The sequence below is a fragment of the Helianthus annuus genome, chromosome 8 (assembly GCF_002127325.2).
Source record: "Helianthus annuus cultivar XRQ/B chromosome 8, HanXRQr2.0-SUNRISE, whole genome shotgun sequence".
Classification (NCBI taxonomy): Eukaryota; Viridiplantae; Streptophyta; class Magnoliopsida; order Asterales; family Asteraceae; genus Helianthus; species Helianthus annuus.
The window spans coordinates 117,448,102-117,466,839 of record NC_035440.2 but is presented as its reverse complement, the minus strand read 5'-3'; the positions used below and the strand labels follow the sequence as shown (position 1 = coordinate 117,466,839).

The 18,738-nt window shown below is 38.2% G+C and overlaps 1 protein-coding gene across 1 annotated transcript; it reads left to right on the top strand.

Moving 5' to 3' along the window:
- The first annotated feature begins 162 nt into the window (after nucleotides 1-162).
- Nucleotides 163-3,573, top strand: LOC110873810 (50S ribosomal protein L17). The gene is made up of 7 exons (XM_022122824.2): nucleotides 163-315; nucleotides 724-811; nucleotides 885-939; nucleotides 1,537-1,587; nucleotides 1,676-1,767; nucleotides 1,852-1,929; nucleotides 3,227-3,573. The coding sequence occupies exons 2-7, from the start codon at nucleotides 756-758 to the stop codon at nucleotides 3,375-3,377; spliced, it is 483 nt and encodes a 160-aa protein (XP_021978516.1). The 5' UTR covers nucleotides 163-315; nucleotides 724-755; the 3' UTR covers nucleotides 3,378-3,573.
- Nucleotides 3,574-18,738: the final 15,165 nt, after the last annotated feature.

Here is an 18,738-nt window from a genome sequence, read left to right as displayed (position 1 = left end):
AATGCCTATACTACACTAATTCAGGAGGAAACCCAATAAATATGGGAAAACCCACCTTGTGTGGGAATCAAACCCACGATCTATTGGTCCTAAAGTCTTCTCACCCCCAAGATGTCAGTAGGTTATGAAGTTGTGGACTTATACACGAGTAAACACATAACTAGGTTTCCGTGAGCTTAGACAAAGAGGGTATATTGTGTCACTAGTTTAAACCTTAAGGGACTGGTTCTTAAAACACCCTTTCTCTAGTAACAAAATAAGATCATCCTCTCCGTCACTCCGCCGTCGCCTCCACCAGCTCCTCCGGCCCAACTGGTTAGTTATCCTGCCGTACTCACTCTCCTCTAACACACGCACGCACGCACACACACACACGTATGAACATCACTTTTGGTTCACTTTTTGTTAGGGCTTCGATTTAGATATAGATCATATCTGTATTTAACCTAATGATGTGAAGTTTCATTATTATTGTTAATAACCGAAGCAACAGAGAGAATATGTTAGCTAGAGTTTATTGTTATATAATTACAGTTGTCTTGAGTACAATGAAGATAATTGCAAAGGAAACCTAATCAAATTGTAAATTATGTGGTAATAACAATAACAATAAACCCTAGATAATATATATTCTCGGTGTAAGAGTCTTATACTACAGTTTTGAGGCTCACTGAGTGCAATGATTGAAAAACTCATCGATGATTTGCGGTGTTAACATTGCAGGTGTTTAGCCTCGGTTATTGTTGTGAATTGTCATGACGAAGTTCAGGAAGCTTAATCGTCCTACTGGACATCGAATGTCCATGCTCAGGTTGTTGATAGTCAATTTGTGTTGCATATGTTGTAATTAGGAAGACAACGCTAAATGTAATCTGCTTTTGCAGGACTATGGTCTCGCAGCTGGTCAAGCACGAACGTATAGAAACTACTGTCGCGAAGGTGAACTGGTTTAGAATTGTATATTTGATTGTTCATAGTGTAGTTGCACATTTTATCATCATCATCATTCTCACTAAATCCCACCAACAGCAAAGCTAAGGTAGGGTCTCAGGAGGGTTAGATGTAGACAGACTTACCTCTACCCCATAGGAATAGAGAGGCTGCTTCCGGTGAAACCTACGGCTCGATAGTAGTTTTGCATCAAGTCTTGGACATAAGGCACATAACACTCAACAATCGGGACAAAGGCCGATTAGTGCATGTACCCTTTTGTCTTTCGGCTATCAACGCCACCACATGATGCATGATTAACCTCGTGAGGCGAAGGGAAAACGCCTTGAAACTCGTTTCCGTTCTTTTAAACCTTGTTTGTTACGCTTAAACATCCACGTTTTGTACACCCATGGTTAGTTTTACTCATAATATGATCAAACTGGATCTGTGAAGCATGTTCATACGTATTTCTTTCTAGGGGAATAGATATATAGGTGTTCTTTAACGTCTCATGTTTGTGAAATTTAAAATCTAGCCTTATTTATAAATTTATAAATCAACATTGATTAATTGTTTCATCTTCTTTACATGTAATTGTCATAGGCAAAAGAAGTCCGTCGACTAGCTGATAACATGGTGCAACTTGGGAAGGAGGTATGTGTAATTGGACCTGTTATATCATTCAAATTCTCTTCATTATGTTTCCAATTTCAATGCTTTCTTTGATGGGAAAATTTTACAGGGTACGCTTTGTGCTGCCAGGCGTGCTGCTGCCTTTGTGAGAGGAGATGATGTTATTCACAAACTATTTACAGAGCTGGCCTATCGTTACAAGTGAACTTTACACCTGTTCTTTAGTTAAGTTCTTCACTCAATGTTAACTTTGGTTAAAGTTTAAACAATATATCCTTGTTGCAGAGATAGGGCCGGAGGATATACAAGAGTGCTTCGAACCCGAATAAGAGTTGGTGATGCCGCACCAATGGCATATATAGAGTATGTTCTTCATTCACTTTGACTTGAAACAATTATTAGTAATAATGACCAAAATCATTACGGTTTGATAAAAAAGTGGGGTCCAAACTGTGTAATTGATTAAAAAATCTAGAGTAAAGTACACGGATGGTCCCTGTGGTTATCCAAAATTTTGGATTCTGTCCCCAGTTGTTTTTAAAGTACATGGATGGTCCCTGTAGTTTGCATTTTGTAACGCATTTAGTCCCCAACTTTTGCCAAAAGTACATGGATGGTCCATGTGGTGTGCACTTTTTAACGCATTTAGTCACTAGACGTTAGGGCTGTAAACGAACCGAACGAACACGAACAAGACCATGTTCGTGTTCGTTCGTTAAGGAAATTAACTTGTTCGTGAACAGTTCATGAACGCATACCGAACATAAGTTTATGTTCGTGTTCGTTCGTTAAGAAAATTCAGTTGTTCACGAACAGTTCGTGAACACTGGTCTGGAACACAAACGAACGCAAACAAGCATTTAACTTGAAGATAAAAAATAAAAACATTGTTATCCTTAAACATTGGATGTATGTAGTTAGATCAAAACACAAGAAATCTAATACACCACCAAAATTGAATCAAGTTTAGCTAACTTAGACATAATTATCCCAAAAAAATGTCTTAGAATGTCCAAATTTTAGCTAACTTAGAAAAAAAATTAGGGTTTCAAGTTTTCAACATGTTTAGATAAAAGGTTTATTATTTATTATATTTTTAATATAATCAAACAAACACGAACTAACATAAACGAACGAACATGAACGAACCTAAGTACCTAACCGAACGTTCACGAACGCAGTCGAACGAACGAGACCCGTGTTCGTGTTCGTTCGCTAAGCTAAGCGAACGGAATTATTTGTTCGTGTTCGTTTGTTAAGCTAATCGAACGAACATAAACGAACTTCCCGCCGAACAGTTCACGAACTGTTCGCTAAACGTTCGGTTCGTTTACAGCCCTAGACGTTGGGGACTAAATTCGTTACAAAGTGCAAATCACAGGGACCATCCGTTTACTTTTGGCAAAAGTTAGGGACTAAATACGTTACAAAGTACAAACCACAGGGACCATCCGTGTACTTTAAAAAAACTAGGGACTAAATCCAAAAGTTTTGGTTAACCACAGGGACCATCCATGTACTTTACTCAAAAATCTATATAAAAGCCTTGTTGTCCTGACGAGCCTTTTCTTTTTCTCAAATTTCTTGATTCATAATAATTCCTGATGCTTATTTTTCAAGAAAAAAGAAACTTACTGTGAAATGTGTTTTTTGGTAACAGGTTCATAGACAGGGAAAACGAGCTTAGACAGTCAAAACCCCCGGCCCCACAACCAGCTCAACGACCACCGTTGGATCCCTGGACAAGATCTCAGCTTAGCAGGAGTTTTGCATCTCCTAAAGAAGTCAAAAGCTCTGAAGCAGAGGATTAGAGCTTCTAATCAAGCCTTTGAAAAGGAACAAAAAGGTATGAGAAACAATGGCAACAGAATCTTTGATCTTAACTATATCTTAGCAACATGTTATGGCATTAGAATGTTTAATTTTGTATGGCAGCCAAGTCAAATAATTGTTCAGAAGTGAAACTGGATTATGATTATAGTAATAATCCAATTTACTTTTTTATTATGTTTTTAATTTTAATTTTATAAACTGATGTGTTAGTTATGATTACACTAATGATCTAAATCTTTAAGTAATGAATATTCAGAAGATTGTATGCATTAGGCCATGTGTAGTCATAAAGCCCCTTTGGGGGCGTTATGCGACAAGTGGCGAAATGCGTAAGAGAGAGGCTTTATGGGGCTTTATATTACAAGAGGGTGTAGTGGTAAGGGGGGTTATATAACCCCTTCAATTATACATACATATGTATGTATATACTAGGTTAGTAACCCGTGTATTACATGGGTTTATCTATAAAAATGATAAAATTCATAAAGTTGTAACATAAATGTTTAATACTCGGCATTATTTTAATTTTTTTTAAATATGTGGCAAGGATCATAAACTAAAAATGTAGTAGAAATAGAAGAGTGGGTTACAAGTTTGGAAAACATGTAATAAAACCTAATGATCATACCAATAACTAATACAATTCAAAACTATTCGTATAAATAACAAATATAAATTCATAATTACCAAAAGTCATATCAATAACAAATAACAAACACAAATTGAAAATTACCAAAAGTTTTGTAGAGTAATTTTGATAATTACCCTACGAGCAAATAATTACGAAAATGCTACCGCGTTTTTTTTTTTTTTTTTTTTGCTTTTGCATGTCTTTCGTACGTTTCGTACGATAAGACTGTTTGTACGTGAACTTAACTCATAATAATGCAGCTACAAAATTTGTAATTAATTAACGATTTTTGATTTAGTCAATTTTCTTACCACACATATCACTAATCATCGAATACCCCGTTTCTTCAAAATTAACGTCTTAAATATAAATCACTATAAAACATCTAATATAGTGCATCATACATTGCAGAACAACATAATAGTTAGTTTTGTTATATAATTAGTTAGTTATATTTATTTTTTGATATAAAATTAATATAAGATAAGATATCTAATATGCAACATATATTTCGGAACAACCATATTAGTTAGTTACTTATATTAATTTTTAGTATAAAATCCTAAATTGTAGAAAGCTTTCCCTCCAAAACTTTGGATTGTCAAGGGTGCCACATGACAACCCAAGTTCTTTATTTACTAGATAGGATAGATATGTGTGTGAGTGGGGGGAAAGATTGTGCAGAGGATGACGCCGCGAAGATGGTCACGGGAGACAGAAAAATCCACCTCATAGCGCCCGCCGTAGTGGTGTTGGTGGCGCTATGGGGGCGCCATGCTCGGATTTGCCGTGACGTCGCGCCCCATTACACAAGGTCTTAAAGATTAACCTTGAGGTGACTTCACATGATTTGACCCGTTTCCCCTTTAACCAACATTTTTTATACATACCTGCAAATTCTACTCATTGATATGTCTTACAATGTGTATTAAAACATGGCTGCACTTGTTCTAGCTCGATATTGTTCCTTAACAAAATTCGTGTGATGTCATAGACGGTTATTAAATTATATGAGTTGTTACGTAAAGAATTGGTGATGTATGAGCAATATATTATACGGTTATGGAATCGCAACTAGGTTTCTATTAGATTTTAGGATGTATTCTGGTTTATTATTGATCAAATTATGTTATTCGTGATTTGAGGTTTACATTCATATGGCAATGGTTATATTCATTGAAATACCTCAAGATTACCAAGTTAAAATAATACCCTTAATTGAAACACCATTAACGAGGTAACCACCGAATGACTTACGTGTAAGAGAACTTTAAGCTTGAATGACATTTTTAGTGCATTTGATATTCCAACGATACTAAGGTTGGTCAAGATGTATCGATAAGAGATGGTTATAGGCATGAGTTCGGCATCTACATTGCAAATATGAGAGGAGATTAAATGTTCTTTTTAAACATTAATTGTATATAAAAACTTGCAAAAAAGATGGTGGAAACAAAGAAAGATGTTGGATATCAATTGGTCTATCGTTTATTGAAATTAACATAAAGATGTTTTTTTTTCAATGAAGCATGTGAATATGATTTGCGTAATCGAATAGGTTATGATTACATAAACGATGTTGCATTTGTTATATCAATAAAGAGGGGTTTATTTTTTTTTGTTGTGAAAGTTGCGCCTAAAGATGTTATAGATTGATTTCAGAACATAAAAACCCGTATGGAACAACTATATAATGTATTTTTTATGTATATGCTTCAAATGATTTTGTATTTTTATCATGTTTTTTTTTTCGCAATGTTATTATACTTTTATTATAATATTTCCTTTATTACATAGCCTGACTCGATAGTTTTGATATAGGGTTGTGATCAATACGAGCACTGAAAAAAAACTAACACGGTGACAAACTCAGTTAATTGTGAAATTTAAGCCCTAATTTTCTTATACTGTGTTGAACTCAATGAGTTGTTATGATTGTGTGTTCTCATAAGCATCCAATCATGTGATTGTAGTAGAATACATACATGAAAAAAATGTGCATTCTGATTTATGATTATGTGATTGTAGGCTTCTGTTTTAGTCAATAGATCGGTTAAAGTTAGATAAGAAGTAGTTATCATTGAATCTACCACATGAGGTACATAGCTATAGTTTTTTTTTTTTAAACGAAAACTTCATTAAAAAACGGCCAGCCCGACTAAAAAAACAGCGGGCGACCCAACCAAAACCTTATAAGAATTTACACCACTTTTCCCAATCTATCTCTATACAATTCGATCTATTTTTAAACCACAAATACCCGACGGACTTGAGAGACCTGAAAACCTCCTCTGCCTTCGGACTAACATCGTTGAAAACCACATCATTCCTCGCTTTCCAAATGAGCCAACAAGTAATCACCACAATCCCCTGGAACCTTAACTGGAGCTTCCCCACCAGGCCACTATGCCGGTGAACTTCAAGCAAGTCCCTAAACGAAAAGGCCACCGGGAAAGGAGTCCTGCTCCACCTGCACACTTTTTCCCAAACCTCCATAGCAAAGCAGCAAGCCGTAAAAAGATGGGAGGCAGTCTCCTCGCTCGACTTACACATCGGGCAAAAAACATCGGTAACCATAATATTCCGCTTAACAAGCTCCACCCTTGTCGGAAGCCTCTCCATCTCTGCCCTCCACGCAAAAACATTACACTTTAAAGGCACCCACCTACACCAATCCCAAGTGAATCTCCCACCCACCGAATCCGGCTCCAATAACCGTTTCACGGAATACACACTGAACTCTCCGGACCCGTCTCCAACCCACCGCCACCTATCCGAGCGTTCCGATAAGTTTATATCCCTGAGCAGACAACACAGGGCAGACCACTCGGCCATCTCAATGTCACTGGCAGGCGGAGTTCGCCAGTTCCACGAAGCCCCTGGATTGGAAAAAGGGAGCACAACTCGATCCCTCACCAAACATTTCTTATCAACCTCAAGCCGAAACAAATTCGGAAAACGAATCCTAAGAGGATCCTTCGACACCCAGGGATCCAACCAGAAGACAAAGTCTCTCCCGTTACCGAGCACCCCTTCCATGAAATGCCAAAAACGGCCATTATCACGCATAGGCAGATTCACCACTTTAACGATATTCCCCCACACACCACCCAACGATTTTTTAACCGGTAAAAAACCCCAATTCTTGCTGTGATCATGAATCGCCGATACCGACTTAACCCACAAACTGTTTTTTTCCGACTTGAACCTCCATGCCCATTTCAAAAGAAGAGACATATTGGTTTGCCCGAGTTTGCGGATCCCAAGACCCCCCATATCAATAGGGGACGCTACTCTATCCCATGAAACCCAACTCAACTTCCTTTCAGAACTACTTCCGCCCCAAAGGAACCTCCTAATAATGGACTCGAGCTGATTAACCACCCCCACCGGGGCTTTGAACAATGAGAAAAAATAATTGGGCAAGCATTCCAAAACCGATCTAATCAGCGTGATTCTCCCTCCAATAGATAAGACCGAAGCCTTCCAAAGTGAAAGCCTAGTCTCAAAGATATCTAACACCGGACTCCAATTAGCAATCCGATTCATATTCGCTCCCACAGTTAACCCGAGGTACTTAAACGGCAACAAATCCTTTCTACAACCCACCCGGGAAGCCATCCAGTCAAGCTCCTCCTCCGATGTCCCGATCCCATAAATGTTAGACTTAGCCAAGTTAATTCTAAGACCAGAACAGATATGAAAACCTCTCAAAATCCTAATGGCGTTACGAATGGACCCCTCCTCCCACTCACCGACAATAAGTGCGTCATCCGCATACAGGAGGTGAGAAAGCACGGGACCGTTATTAGGAAGCTTAATTCCAGCCATCTCCCCAATCGAAACCGCCTTCTCAATGCAACACGAAAGAATCTCCATAACCACCAGAAAAAGAAACGGGGACAGAGGATCCCCTTGCCTCATGCCTTTACCACACTGAAAGTCAAAGGTGGGAGACCCGTTAACTAAAACCGCCGACCTAGCCGAAACAAGGATCCCATTAACCCAATCACACCATAAAGGCGGAAATCCCATTTGAAGCAGAGCCATCCTAACAAAACCCCAGTTAACATTATCGTAGGCCTTCTCAAAATCCAGCTTCAGTAAGAACGCCTTCTTTTTGCACTTCCTGACCCAATTAACTGTTTCACTTATAACAAGCGGCCCATCGAGAATAAACTTACCTTTAAGGAACGCCGATTGGCTCTCTGAAATCACAGACGGGAGAACCTTCTTTAGCCGGTTAGCCAAAACTTTAGATATAACTTTATTAATCGCCCCAACCAAACTTATCGGCCGAAACTCATTGAGGTTGGACACATCTTTAACCTTCGGGATAAGCGTGATAAAAGACGAGGCACAACCTCTACTAATCTCCCTCCTAACATAAAACTCATTCAACACCTCCACGAAATCAGCTTCAAAAAGGTCCCAGAAGTGTTTGATAAATTTGAAGTTCAGACCATCAGGACCCGGAGCACGATCCCCCCCGCATTCCCCCACTGCCGTCTTTATCTCCTCTAAGTTGAAACCGACAACCAAACTCTCCGCTTCCTCCTGACTAATCTTTTTAATGTTCTCACACATAACATGAGGCCGAACCACCAAATCCTCCTTAAACTTATCCCGAAAAAATTGGAAGACGTGTTTCTTTATAATACTCGGCTTTGAACACCAAGACCCGTTGATCTTTAACCCCGGTATTCTATTGCAAGCTTTTCTACAATTGATCATCGTGTGAAAGAATTTAGAATTTTCATCCCCCTCTTTAGCCCAAAAAACCCGAGACCGCTGCTTCAGATCCTTAATTTTATTCTCCTCCACCTCCTTAATCAATCTCTCATTTTCCTCCAAAATCCATTCCTCTTCCTCCTCCAAATCTCTACTTTCCATTAGCACCTCCAAGCTTTCTAATTCCGACCTCGTTTTAGCTTCTGCCTCTCCTTCTTTCTTCAACATCTCGTCTCTCCACTCCTTCACATGATTCCTAATAAATTCGAATTTTTTCAATAATCGAATATCTGCTGGCCCTTCCCAAAGAAACTTAGCCGCTGCTTCTCTAACCATGTCATCGTATCCTGGTCTGGACAGCCAAGAATTGAATACCCTGAAAGGTTTTGGGCCGAAATTAATCTCCTTTGTAACAAGCACTAGAGGGCAATGATCCGACCATTCTTTTGGCAACACTCTACAACAAGCCTCCGGCCACAACCCAAAAAACTCCTGACAGACCAGAACCCTATCAATCTTACTCATTTTCCTCCCTCCGCTGGCCCACCTAGTAAATTTTCTATCTTTCATTTCATACTCCATCAACCCGGCACTGAAAATGAAACCATTGAACTCCCTGGCACAAGCCGGATTAAACCGGGTATTTAGCCTTTCCTCCGGACACCTAACAGCATTAAAATCGCCAAGAAAAATCCAACACCCCGGCTGCCCACTTGACTCAGCCAACAAACGTTGCCACAAAACAATTTTGGACTGGAGATCTTGAGGCGCATAGACATTAACAATGTTCAACAATTGACCACTCCCTTTCAACTTCCCTTTAACCAGTAAGAAATTCCTATCTTTAACCGAATCATTCATCTCAAACAGCCTTTTATCCCACACACTAAGCAGACCCCCCGATAGACCAGAGGAACCGACCCAATCAAAACCGAAATCTCTCCCACCCCACAGACTCGCAATCCCCAAATTATCAATCGATGCACACTTGGTTTCTTGAAACGCCGCAAACGAAATACCCGATTTAGCTTTTATCCTTTTAATCCAAGACGCCTTTTCCCCACCCCCCAACCCTCTAACATTCAGAGACAAGAAATTCATGATTGAAAGTCATTAAAACCTTTTCCTTGAATAACTTTCTTGATGATCTCCTCTTTGTTTCCCAAATCCATGCCTAGACGAACCCCAATTCGAACGGTTTCGCCAACTTCCACATCCACGGCATCTGCTCCTTCACCTTCCTCACCCTCCTCCCCCCTCCTCGGTAAGTTAGAAGATGAGATACGATCAACGTCCAACCCCTGGTTCAAATCGAGTGATCTACACCCACCAGATGCCGAGTTTTCCCCCAAAGACCCGTTGTTTGCACCGCCATCTCCACTCCCCCTAACATACTTCCCTTTCTCTGGGTCCAGAATTTTTTCCAGGGAGAATGGGTCACTGTCCTCTTCTATATGGGCTTTATTTCTTTTTCTTTTAGTGGGCCTGGTCTTTTCGCTAGAATCCAAGTTGAAAATTGGGCTCTCACAAGTCCCCTGGGATTTTGAACCACCTCTCCTCTGCCTCTTTGACTTCTTCCTAGAATTAAAGACAAAAAACCCCTTTTTACCAACCGGTTGGGAAGTGGACTCACTCCCACAATCCATGAAAGCATCATAACTAAATGCATTCCCCAACCCTTCACTCCTCTCGGGACCCACACCCGCCGCCTCCTGACTAATAACTTAAGAACTTAAGATAGAAGATATAGCTAAACGTTGACTAATAACTGACTTAGTCCCGCTAACTAACAAACTCTTAACTTATTTATTAATTAAAATAGACGTGCACCAGGATGGTATTCATGTGAAAATACTTAAGAACTTAAGATAGAAGATGAACTTAACAAGTACCGGTTGACCGTTGACCCCCACACTATTATTTCCATAACATATTTGGACTACATATTTAGACTCCATGGGTTCCCAGGGTCCATTGTGTTGTGTATGAGAGAAACAAGGTTTTTGTGAGTAGAGGGTTGCTTCTCCACAATGGCATTGATCTAAGAATGGCAAATGCTCATCATCCCAAACCGTAAACAATCTAAGGTCCTTAATAACGCTTTTTTTGTGTGTGTGTATGTGCCACACCAAACCCATTGATATGTTACGGTAATAATTGTTTGGGGGTAAACTAGTACTTGTTCAATCGTCAGTTTGTTAATGTTGTGACTTAAACGATGATGGGGAATAAAAGAGGACATCAATGAATTGAGATTACTTCTTCCTCTCTTTATCAATCTTATGCTTGATTACCAATTTGTAACCAGCTTTTCACAAGGTAGTTATTTTCTCATATATAATCTAACACCCTTTTCCACTTGCTGAACTAATTAGCAAGCTTCATATTTATGACAAATGCGAAGTGTAATATACTTTATTGGGATTTTAGTGGAAGGTTAAAATTTATAAATATAATTATTAATTAGCAAGAGAAAATATATTCTTTAGGGGATAGTGATGCTTGTATCTCATCTCGATCTGTGCATCACATTACTTAACAAGTTAACATGGTGTTTTGTTATAACTTATACAACGCATCTAGATTATCCTCTCTAGCTTTGAGGGATATTTATGCATCATTCTGCATCTATCTTTTCCTATAGTAATAGGTTTCTTTCAACACATAATAAATGTCTAAAGTTGTACATGATTTTAGGTAAATTTAACAAGTCTGCAAACACTTTTTATGTTCATTTTTAAAATATTAATAAAAATCTAATCCATTTTATGCGACTAAAAACCAATATGATTAGAACTGGTATTAAGCCCTCTACCAGTTCCCTCGCGTTGCAATAGGGGCGTAAAACCGTGACAAATAACATCAGTGCCACCAGTGGCGAAGCTTGAAAAAAAAGTTCGGGGGTCGAAAGGTAACGGACCTAAAAATTTTTTTCTATCGCGTAGTTTCGAGGTGTATGTTCGGGTCGGACGTTGGTGATTCGATTCGGGTCGGGTCAAACATTAATATCAAATAAAAAACGTTCTCAAACATTAAAAAAGAAGTTATTATTTTATTCTTCCCCATAACATAATCTAATAACAAAACAAGTTAACAAATCACCCTAAATTTCAAACTCTACTTTCTATCTAAATCAAATCACAATAAGATTAAACAAATAAAATTAGACATAGTTATAGAAAGATTCAACAAGTTAACAAATCACCCTAAATTTCAAACTCTAATTTCTATCTAAATCACATAAATTGCAGCCCTAAATTAAACCTAAAGATAAAAAACACATACCTTTAACCTTATGAAGATTGATGAAGTCGAACAAAAGTACAAGACCACAAAAACGAGCAGCATTTTGGCTTCTGTTCTCGAGCAAGAAGCTGAAGCCGAACAGTTCTGGAACCTGCGTCCCCCCCCCCTCTGCAGTTCTGGCTTGTGGCTTCGGTTCTTCTGGTCGATGTCCCAAAGTAAACGAATTTGGGGTTTTTTTTATAGGGTGGGCTTTTAAGTTGGGCTATATAATGATTTGATTTGGGTTATATAATATACATTCTAGTATTCTACCAAATATAATGATTTGAGCTATAATATTTGGGCTAATTAAATATTTTATTTGGGCTATAAATAAAAAAAATTAAAACCGGGAGGTCGAAAACGTATATACCTTCAAAATCCTATACGAAACGTACATATATAACACTACTGACCGAAAAGTTCGGGGGGTCGGGCGCCCCTCCCCGCCCCTTGAATCCTGCGCCCCTGAGTGCCACACCACCGCCACTGTGTGTTAATGCGGAGAAATTAGACCGAAACATAAAACATAGAAAATAATAACTAAGTCGATTAAGGACCTGCGCGTTGCAATCGTTCTGTCAAACGGGGAAAAAATAGATGATACACAAACGTTGAACCAAATACGCACGTTACACCATGTTAACTTGCAAAATATAGAACGAAGCGTAAAACAAAACGTAAAAAACATTGAAACACACACGAACGTTGTGTCATGTTAACTCGCAAAATTTAGAATAAAAAGTAAATCGAAAATTTTGCGAAATATGAAAAGTACAGGGGATCAAATTTGAAAATAAAAAAAAATTGTAAGGTTAAATTGGAAAAGATGAAAACTTTTGAGTTAAAAGTAAAAAATTAATTAACTTTGGAACTAAAAGTGTAATATCATTTTTTTTTAAAACCACGCTATGCATAAACTACAATACCTTTATGCATAAAAATGTTGTAAATTTATAGGAGGTAAATAGTAATCTAAATCTTTGAATAGTTCACATTAAAAGGTATGCATTGAAAATAGACTTTGGGCAACATCCAACCCATCACATTTGACCCGTTTGGATAACCAATCCGTATCCACCACCAATTCATAAGTGAATTGATTAAATTAATACATCTATGGGTGTGCATAATTAATATGAACCTAAAAACTGGAAATATCGACGTACAACGATAGTCTGCAATATGGTTCTTAATTCCAACTTTTGTGTCAAAACCGGCTGAAACTGAAAATGGGTCGGGTTTTTTACTCAACTTTTTGCTAGAAAAATGTTTTAGAAAAGTGTCATGTTTCTACCATGATGGTCTATAAAACATATATATATATTTCTAATATAAAAAATCAACGTTTGACTTATGGCGCTAAAATTCGTTACTAACTACTGAAAATTTAAGTAATTTCTGTATGTAAATGGTAAATAACCAAATATTATTATTATTATTATTATTATTATTATTATTATTATTATTATTATTATTATTATTATTATTATTACTATAGGGTAATGATAATGTAAAAAGGGCCTAAAGTGTGAGAAGTGTGAGAAATGTATTATAACACTATATATAATACTATATAACACCATATAAACACCGTATAATAATATGTAACACCATATAATACCATATAACACTATGTAACACTATATAAACATTATATAACAAATATAACACTATACATCTATCATAGACATGCTATCAGACAAACTATAGTGTTATATTTGTTATATAATGATATATAGTGTTAAATAGTGTTATATGGTATTATATGGTGTTACATATTGTTATACGGTGTTTATATGGTGTTATATAACATTATATATAGTGTTATAATACACTTCTCACAATTCTCACACTTTGAACACTTTTTACAGGATCCTCTACCTATTACTATATATTAATATTATTATTACTATATATTATTACTATATATTACTATTTGAATTGAAATGAATAGTAATTTTAATATTCTAATAATATATAGATTTTTAATACTTTTATTATTTTAATATTTTAATAGTTATTTTCTTTACTTTTTAACTTTAATCTTTTTTTAATATCAGAGGTTGGGATAAGTGTGGTGTCAACCGGTATCGAACCAGTACTGGTATTGAAAATACCAGGACGGTCCTGTTCGGTATCAGTATATAAAGCTAAAAATCGGCACTAATACAGAAAACGCCAAAAGTTGGTGCCGAATTGATATTGGAAATCTTTTGGTTCGGGAAATTCAATGCTGCTACCCGGTACCATTTGGTCATCCCTGATCATGGTTACCGTACGAAGAACGGTATCTTTGTTGATTTTCTTCAACTTTTAATTTTTTCTGTTTTTAGTTTCAGGGGTAAGGATGAGCTCGGTGCCAACCGATACAGAATCGGTACTGATACCGAAAATACCGGTTACGGTACCGTTATATGAATGTAAAAAACGGTAGTGAACCGGTACCAGGAACGCCTAAAGTCGGTACCGAATTGATACTTAAGTGAGATCTTTCGGTTCGGCAAATTTGGTACCGGTACCCAGAACAATTTGTTCATCTCTGACCACGAGTTTCATACAAACAAAATCGTTACCATACAACTTTTTTGGTTGATTTTCTTTCGGTTATCTTTTATTGTTTTTTTCTACATTTTCTTTTTATTCTTGTCAGCAGTTCCGTTTGCAACACGCTCGTAGTGATTTCAAAACACATGTAAACACAAACTAAATAACAAAAGAAATTCGACACAACGCGACCAACTTCTTTAAACCTAGTTATAACTGAAAAGTGCATGTGATACTCTATCCAATGAAGATAATAAAGTGGACCATTTGAACACTTGTCTTGTTAGGTAATACAATTTGTATTCAGGATATGGGTGTAGGTGTTGAACATTAAAACCTCTGAATGTTATGATTATAACCAGTCAACATTACCACATATTAAGACAGAGAAAAAGGGAATGGAGCTTCTTCAATGCTCCCACCCTACCCAAATGATATTTGTTTTTTTTTTGTCTGATTTAAACCGTCTGATCTGATGTAACGAATAACGGTTTTTAAATATTTGTTATTTTGTGTATCGTTATGCAGCACGTTCTCGAGAATAGAAGATGGTGGAAGCATGGGTAGCTTAGATGGCGACGCCGATGTTCATGCTTATAGTGTTGTGGTGGCACGCCTAACGCCAAAATCTTTTATTAAAAAAATGATTTTCAAGTTATAATGTTTATAATTTTTTACTTGAGTTTGTTTATTTTGTGGTGTAGTCTGTTTCATCCCAAGCCTTTTTGGTTCTCTAGCATTTTTGCGGATCCGAAAGTATGTTTTATTTATAACGTTGTTTCGGACAAGACTCAAAATAGCCACATGGTTAATTCATTTGGTTTTATGTTTTAAAACTATGTAAAATCTCAATTCGGAATGAGGTTTTTGGTTGCTCTTATCATCTCCTTGTTTATAGCTCAATCGTATTTTGTTAAGATGATTATTTGTTTTAGTTATGAAATTTATCTTATTAAATTGATTATGTAAAATTTAAAAAAAAAAGCTGATTATGTAAGATTTAAAAAAAAGCTGATTATGTATAAGTTTAATTGATATATAAAGATAAGGACCCAAAATTTGGGTTTAGAATAAAGTTTCTTAAACTTTCAATAAAATTATGTAATTTAAAATTCTGAAGTTTGTTAGTTCTTCAACGTTTTCTGGTGTTCACTTAAATTGTAATCATATAGTTAAAAGGCTTTTTGGTAAAATTATACATGTGTCGACAGAATATTTAAGAGAATTTCAAAGAATATATTCACTTTTAGTTTTGTTCTCTTAGGTGAGAGCATTCACATCCAACCCACTAAAATCTGTGAGTAAAGTTTTTATAATATAAAGAGTATAAAAAGTGGTTGTGAGTAGAGGAGAGAGAAAATGTTACTCTGTATATTTGAGGGGACACTGTTCACCCCCTATAATTTTTTAATATATTTTGAAAGTGATTGTGAGTGGAAAAGAGAAAAAAGGTAATGATAAAGGTATAAAAAATATTATTTAATTAAAAAGGAGAGAGAAGATGTAGTGTTTTTTAGTGTAAATTAGGGTGAAAAATTGATGGAATGGATGTGAATGCTCTGAGAGGGGCACTCCCCTCTTAGGGGAGTCCCCTCTTTTACGCACGGCCAATCAGCACGCGCCACGTCAACTCCCCTTTTAAACTCTCCTCACACCCTCAATTTGATGGCGGCACTCCTCTCTTAGGGGACTTGCTTTTTTATTCAAAAATAAAAAAAAGAAAAAAAAAGAAAATAATTTGATTGGTTGAAAAGCTTGTGGGCCACCCTCTCCCTCTCTCCCTTCACGCGGTAACCTCCCACCGATCCCATTCACCGAATTGGGTCACCGTAGGGATGGCGGCGGAGTTCCCGCTAGGGGAATTGGGTCACCGAAGGCACTCCCTGCTGGTGCCCCGTATACCCTTAGGGTATGTTGGTAAAAGTAGTTGTTGGTTGGTGATTGGAAGCTAATAGTTGGTGGCTGGAAGTTGTTAGCTGGTAGCTGTAGCTGTTCGCTAGTAGTTGTAGTTTTTAGATGTATTTAGTGTTTGGCAGAGTAGCTGAAGCTTTTAATAAAATGTATAAAATGACCAAAATGGACATAACTAAAATTTTAAAAAGTTTGTTCATTAGAAAGTTTATTATCTTTAGAGGTTAAAAAGTCATTTTTCCCTAAAAGCTTGTAGCTCCTTCTAAACGCTACTAGTAGGAGCGATTAACCAAAAGCTTCAAGCTCCTAACCTAAAAGCTTCAAGCTCCTTCAACCAAACAAGGTGTTTTATTGAATATGAGTTTTTTCTTAAAAGGTTAGAGCTAGAAGCTCATAAAAGCTCCATGCCAAACATACCCTAAGGAATTAACACTCGATGAGAACACCTAAAATTGAGTTTTTCCGTCTAAACCACAATAACACATTGTTAAAATATTTATAGTGACGAGGTGTGACCCGCATCGGTCAACCCGACCCGGTTACAACCTTTTATATTTATATAAATGCAAACGTTTATTCTAGAACCTTCCATATCTACATGGAAGGTGCACAACTAAATCTCCAACTTTTCGGGAAGATCGTGTAAATCTCTAATTTATCGAAATACATCCTGGGATAAAGGAAACCCTAATGGAAAACCTATATATAGAGACAAACGTATAAGGTATGATCATCTTGTTCTCATACATCTCCTTCTCCAAAGCTTCTCTCATAAACAAATACTTATTCTCACGCCGGAGGGTGGTTACAGGAATAACCCCATTCCTGTAACGAGTCCTAACGGTGTTTCTGTTTTGCAGCCAAGTGTTCGAGTCACTAATCATTGAAGCCGTTGGTGCTGTTCAGGTCAGTGTTTCTTCATTGGCGCCATCCGTGGGACCTATTTAGCGACAAGAACTTCATGACAAGTGAGGAGAACATGGCTGGTCAGACGTTGACAAGTAACAATTTGGCACTAGGGACGGAAACCAGCACCGTTCCACAGTCTTCCCCGGCCGTCACGAGGTCGTTGGATCCAGAGTTCGAGGCGGAAGGGCCACCTCCGGGTTTTGATAATATCACCACCGTCTCTTCCCAGACCGCGGTTACAAACCCTTTCCTCTATATGCCCTCACAAACACCACCAAGGAGGTTGGAGGGGACGGGCGGCAACATATTCGCTCCGGGAACAACTGTTTTTTCACAGGCTTCACGCCTCTACTCCACTCCCGTTATCACCTCGGCGAGCCCCAGTATCTTAATATCAGAAACCAGTACTCCCCAATACTACCAGCCGTTGGTTTCTAACCCAATGCCGCCGTTATACTCAGCCGCGCTTACGGCGGCGTTATCTACACCACCTCATCAGCCGGTCATCATGCCAACGGGGGTAATGAATGCCCCTGTCACACCCGGGAATCAAATGTATTTCCCGGGGTATTGCTATGCGCCCCCTTTTGGGTATTTACCCTCATACGGGGGAACAGCTTATCCTTTTCAGGGAACAGCGCAAGGAAGCTCTCAATCGCCGTACGCGGCTTACATGCCGCCATGGTGGAACTTTCCGACTCCACAACCAATGTATACCCAAGCGCCAACTGAACCTGTGCACGATAGAGAAAATGCGATCAGACCCCGGATGACCCCTTTGGAAAACTCCGGTCTGGGGACAGGGCCTGCCCCGGGTGTAAATGTTCCACCGGCACAGCCCGTGAATGTGGAGGAAGACGAATTAACCAGGCCGTACAAGCCGGTAGACGCGACATTCCAATCCAAATTCACTCGTAGGATCGCCGAAGCTCCTATCAAAGAAAAACCAAAAATGCCCCAAACGGTCGGTAAGTATGATGGCCTCACTGACCCGGACGACCATCTCAATTTATTTAAAAGCGCGGGTGAAGTGGCCTGCTGGCCCATGCCCTTATGGTGTAAAATGTTCGTACAAACCCTAGTGGGAGCGGCACGAGTATGGTGGGACAGCTTACCCACGGGCGAGATAGACAGTTTTGAAGATTTGGAGTCAAAGTTTATCCTACAGTTCAGTCAGCAGCGCCGACACACGAAGGATAGGAACGAACTCCTTCATATTCGTCGTCGAGACAATGAGACGGTAGAAAACTTTATCATCAGGTTCAACAAAGAAAGCCTGGCGATACCAGGCGTCACCAACGATCTGGCATGCGGAGCGTTCCTCC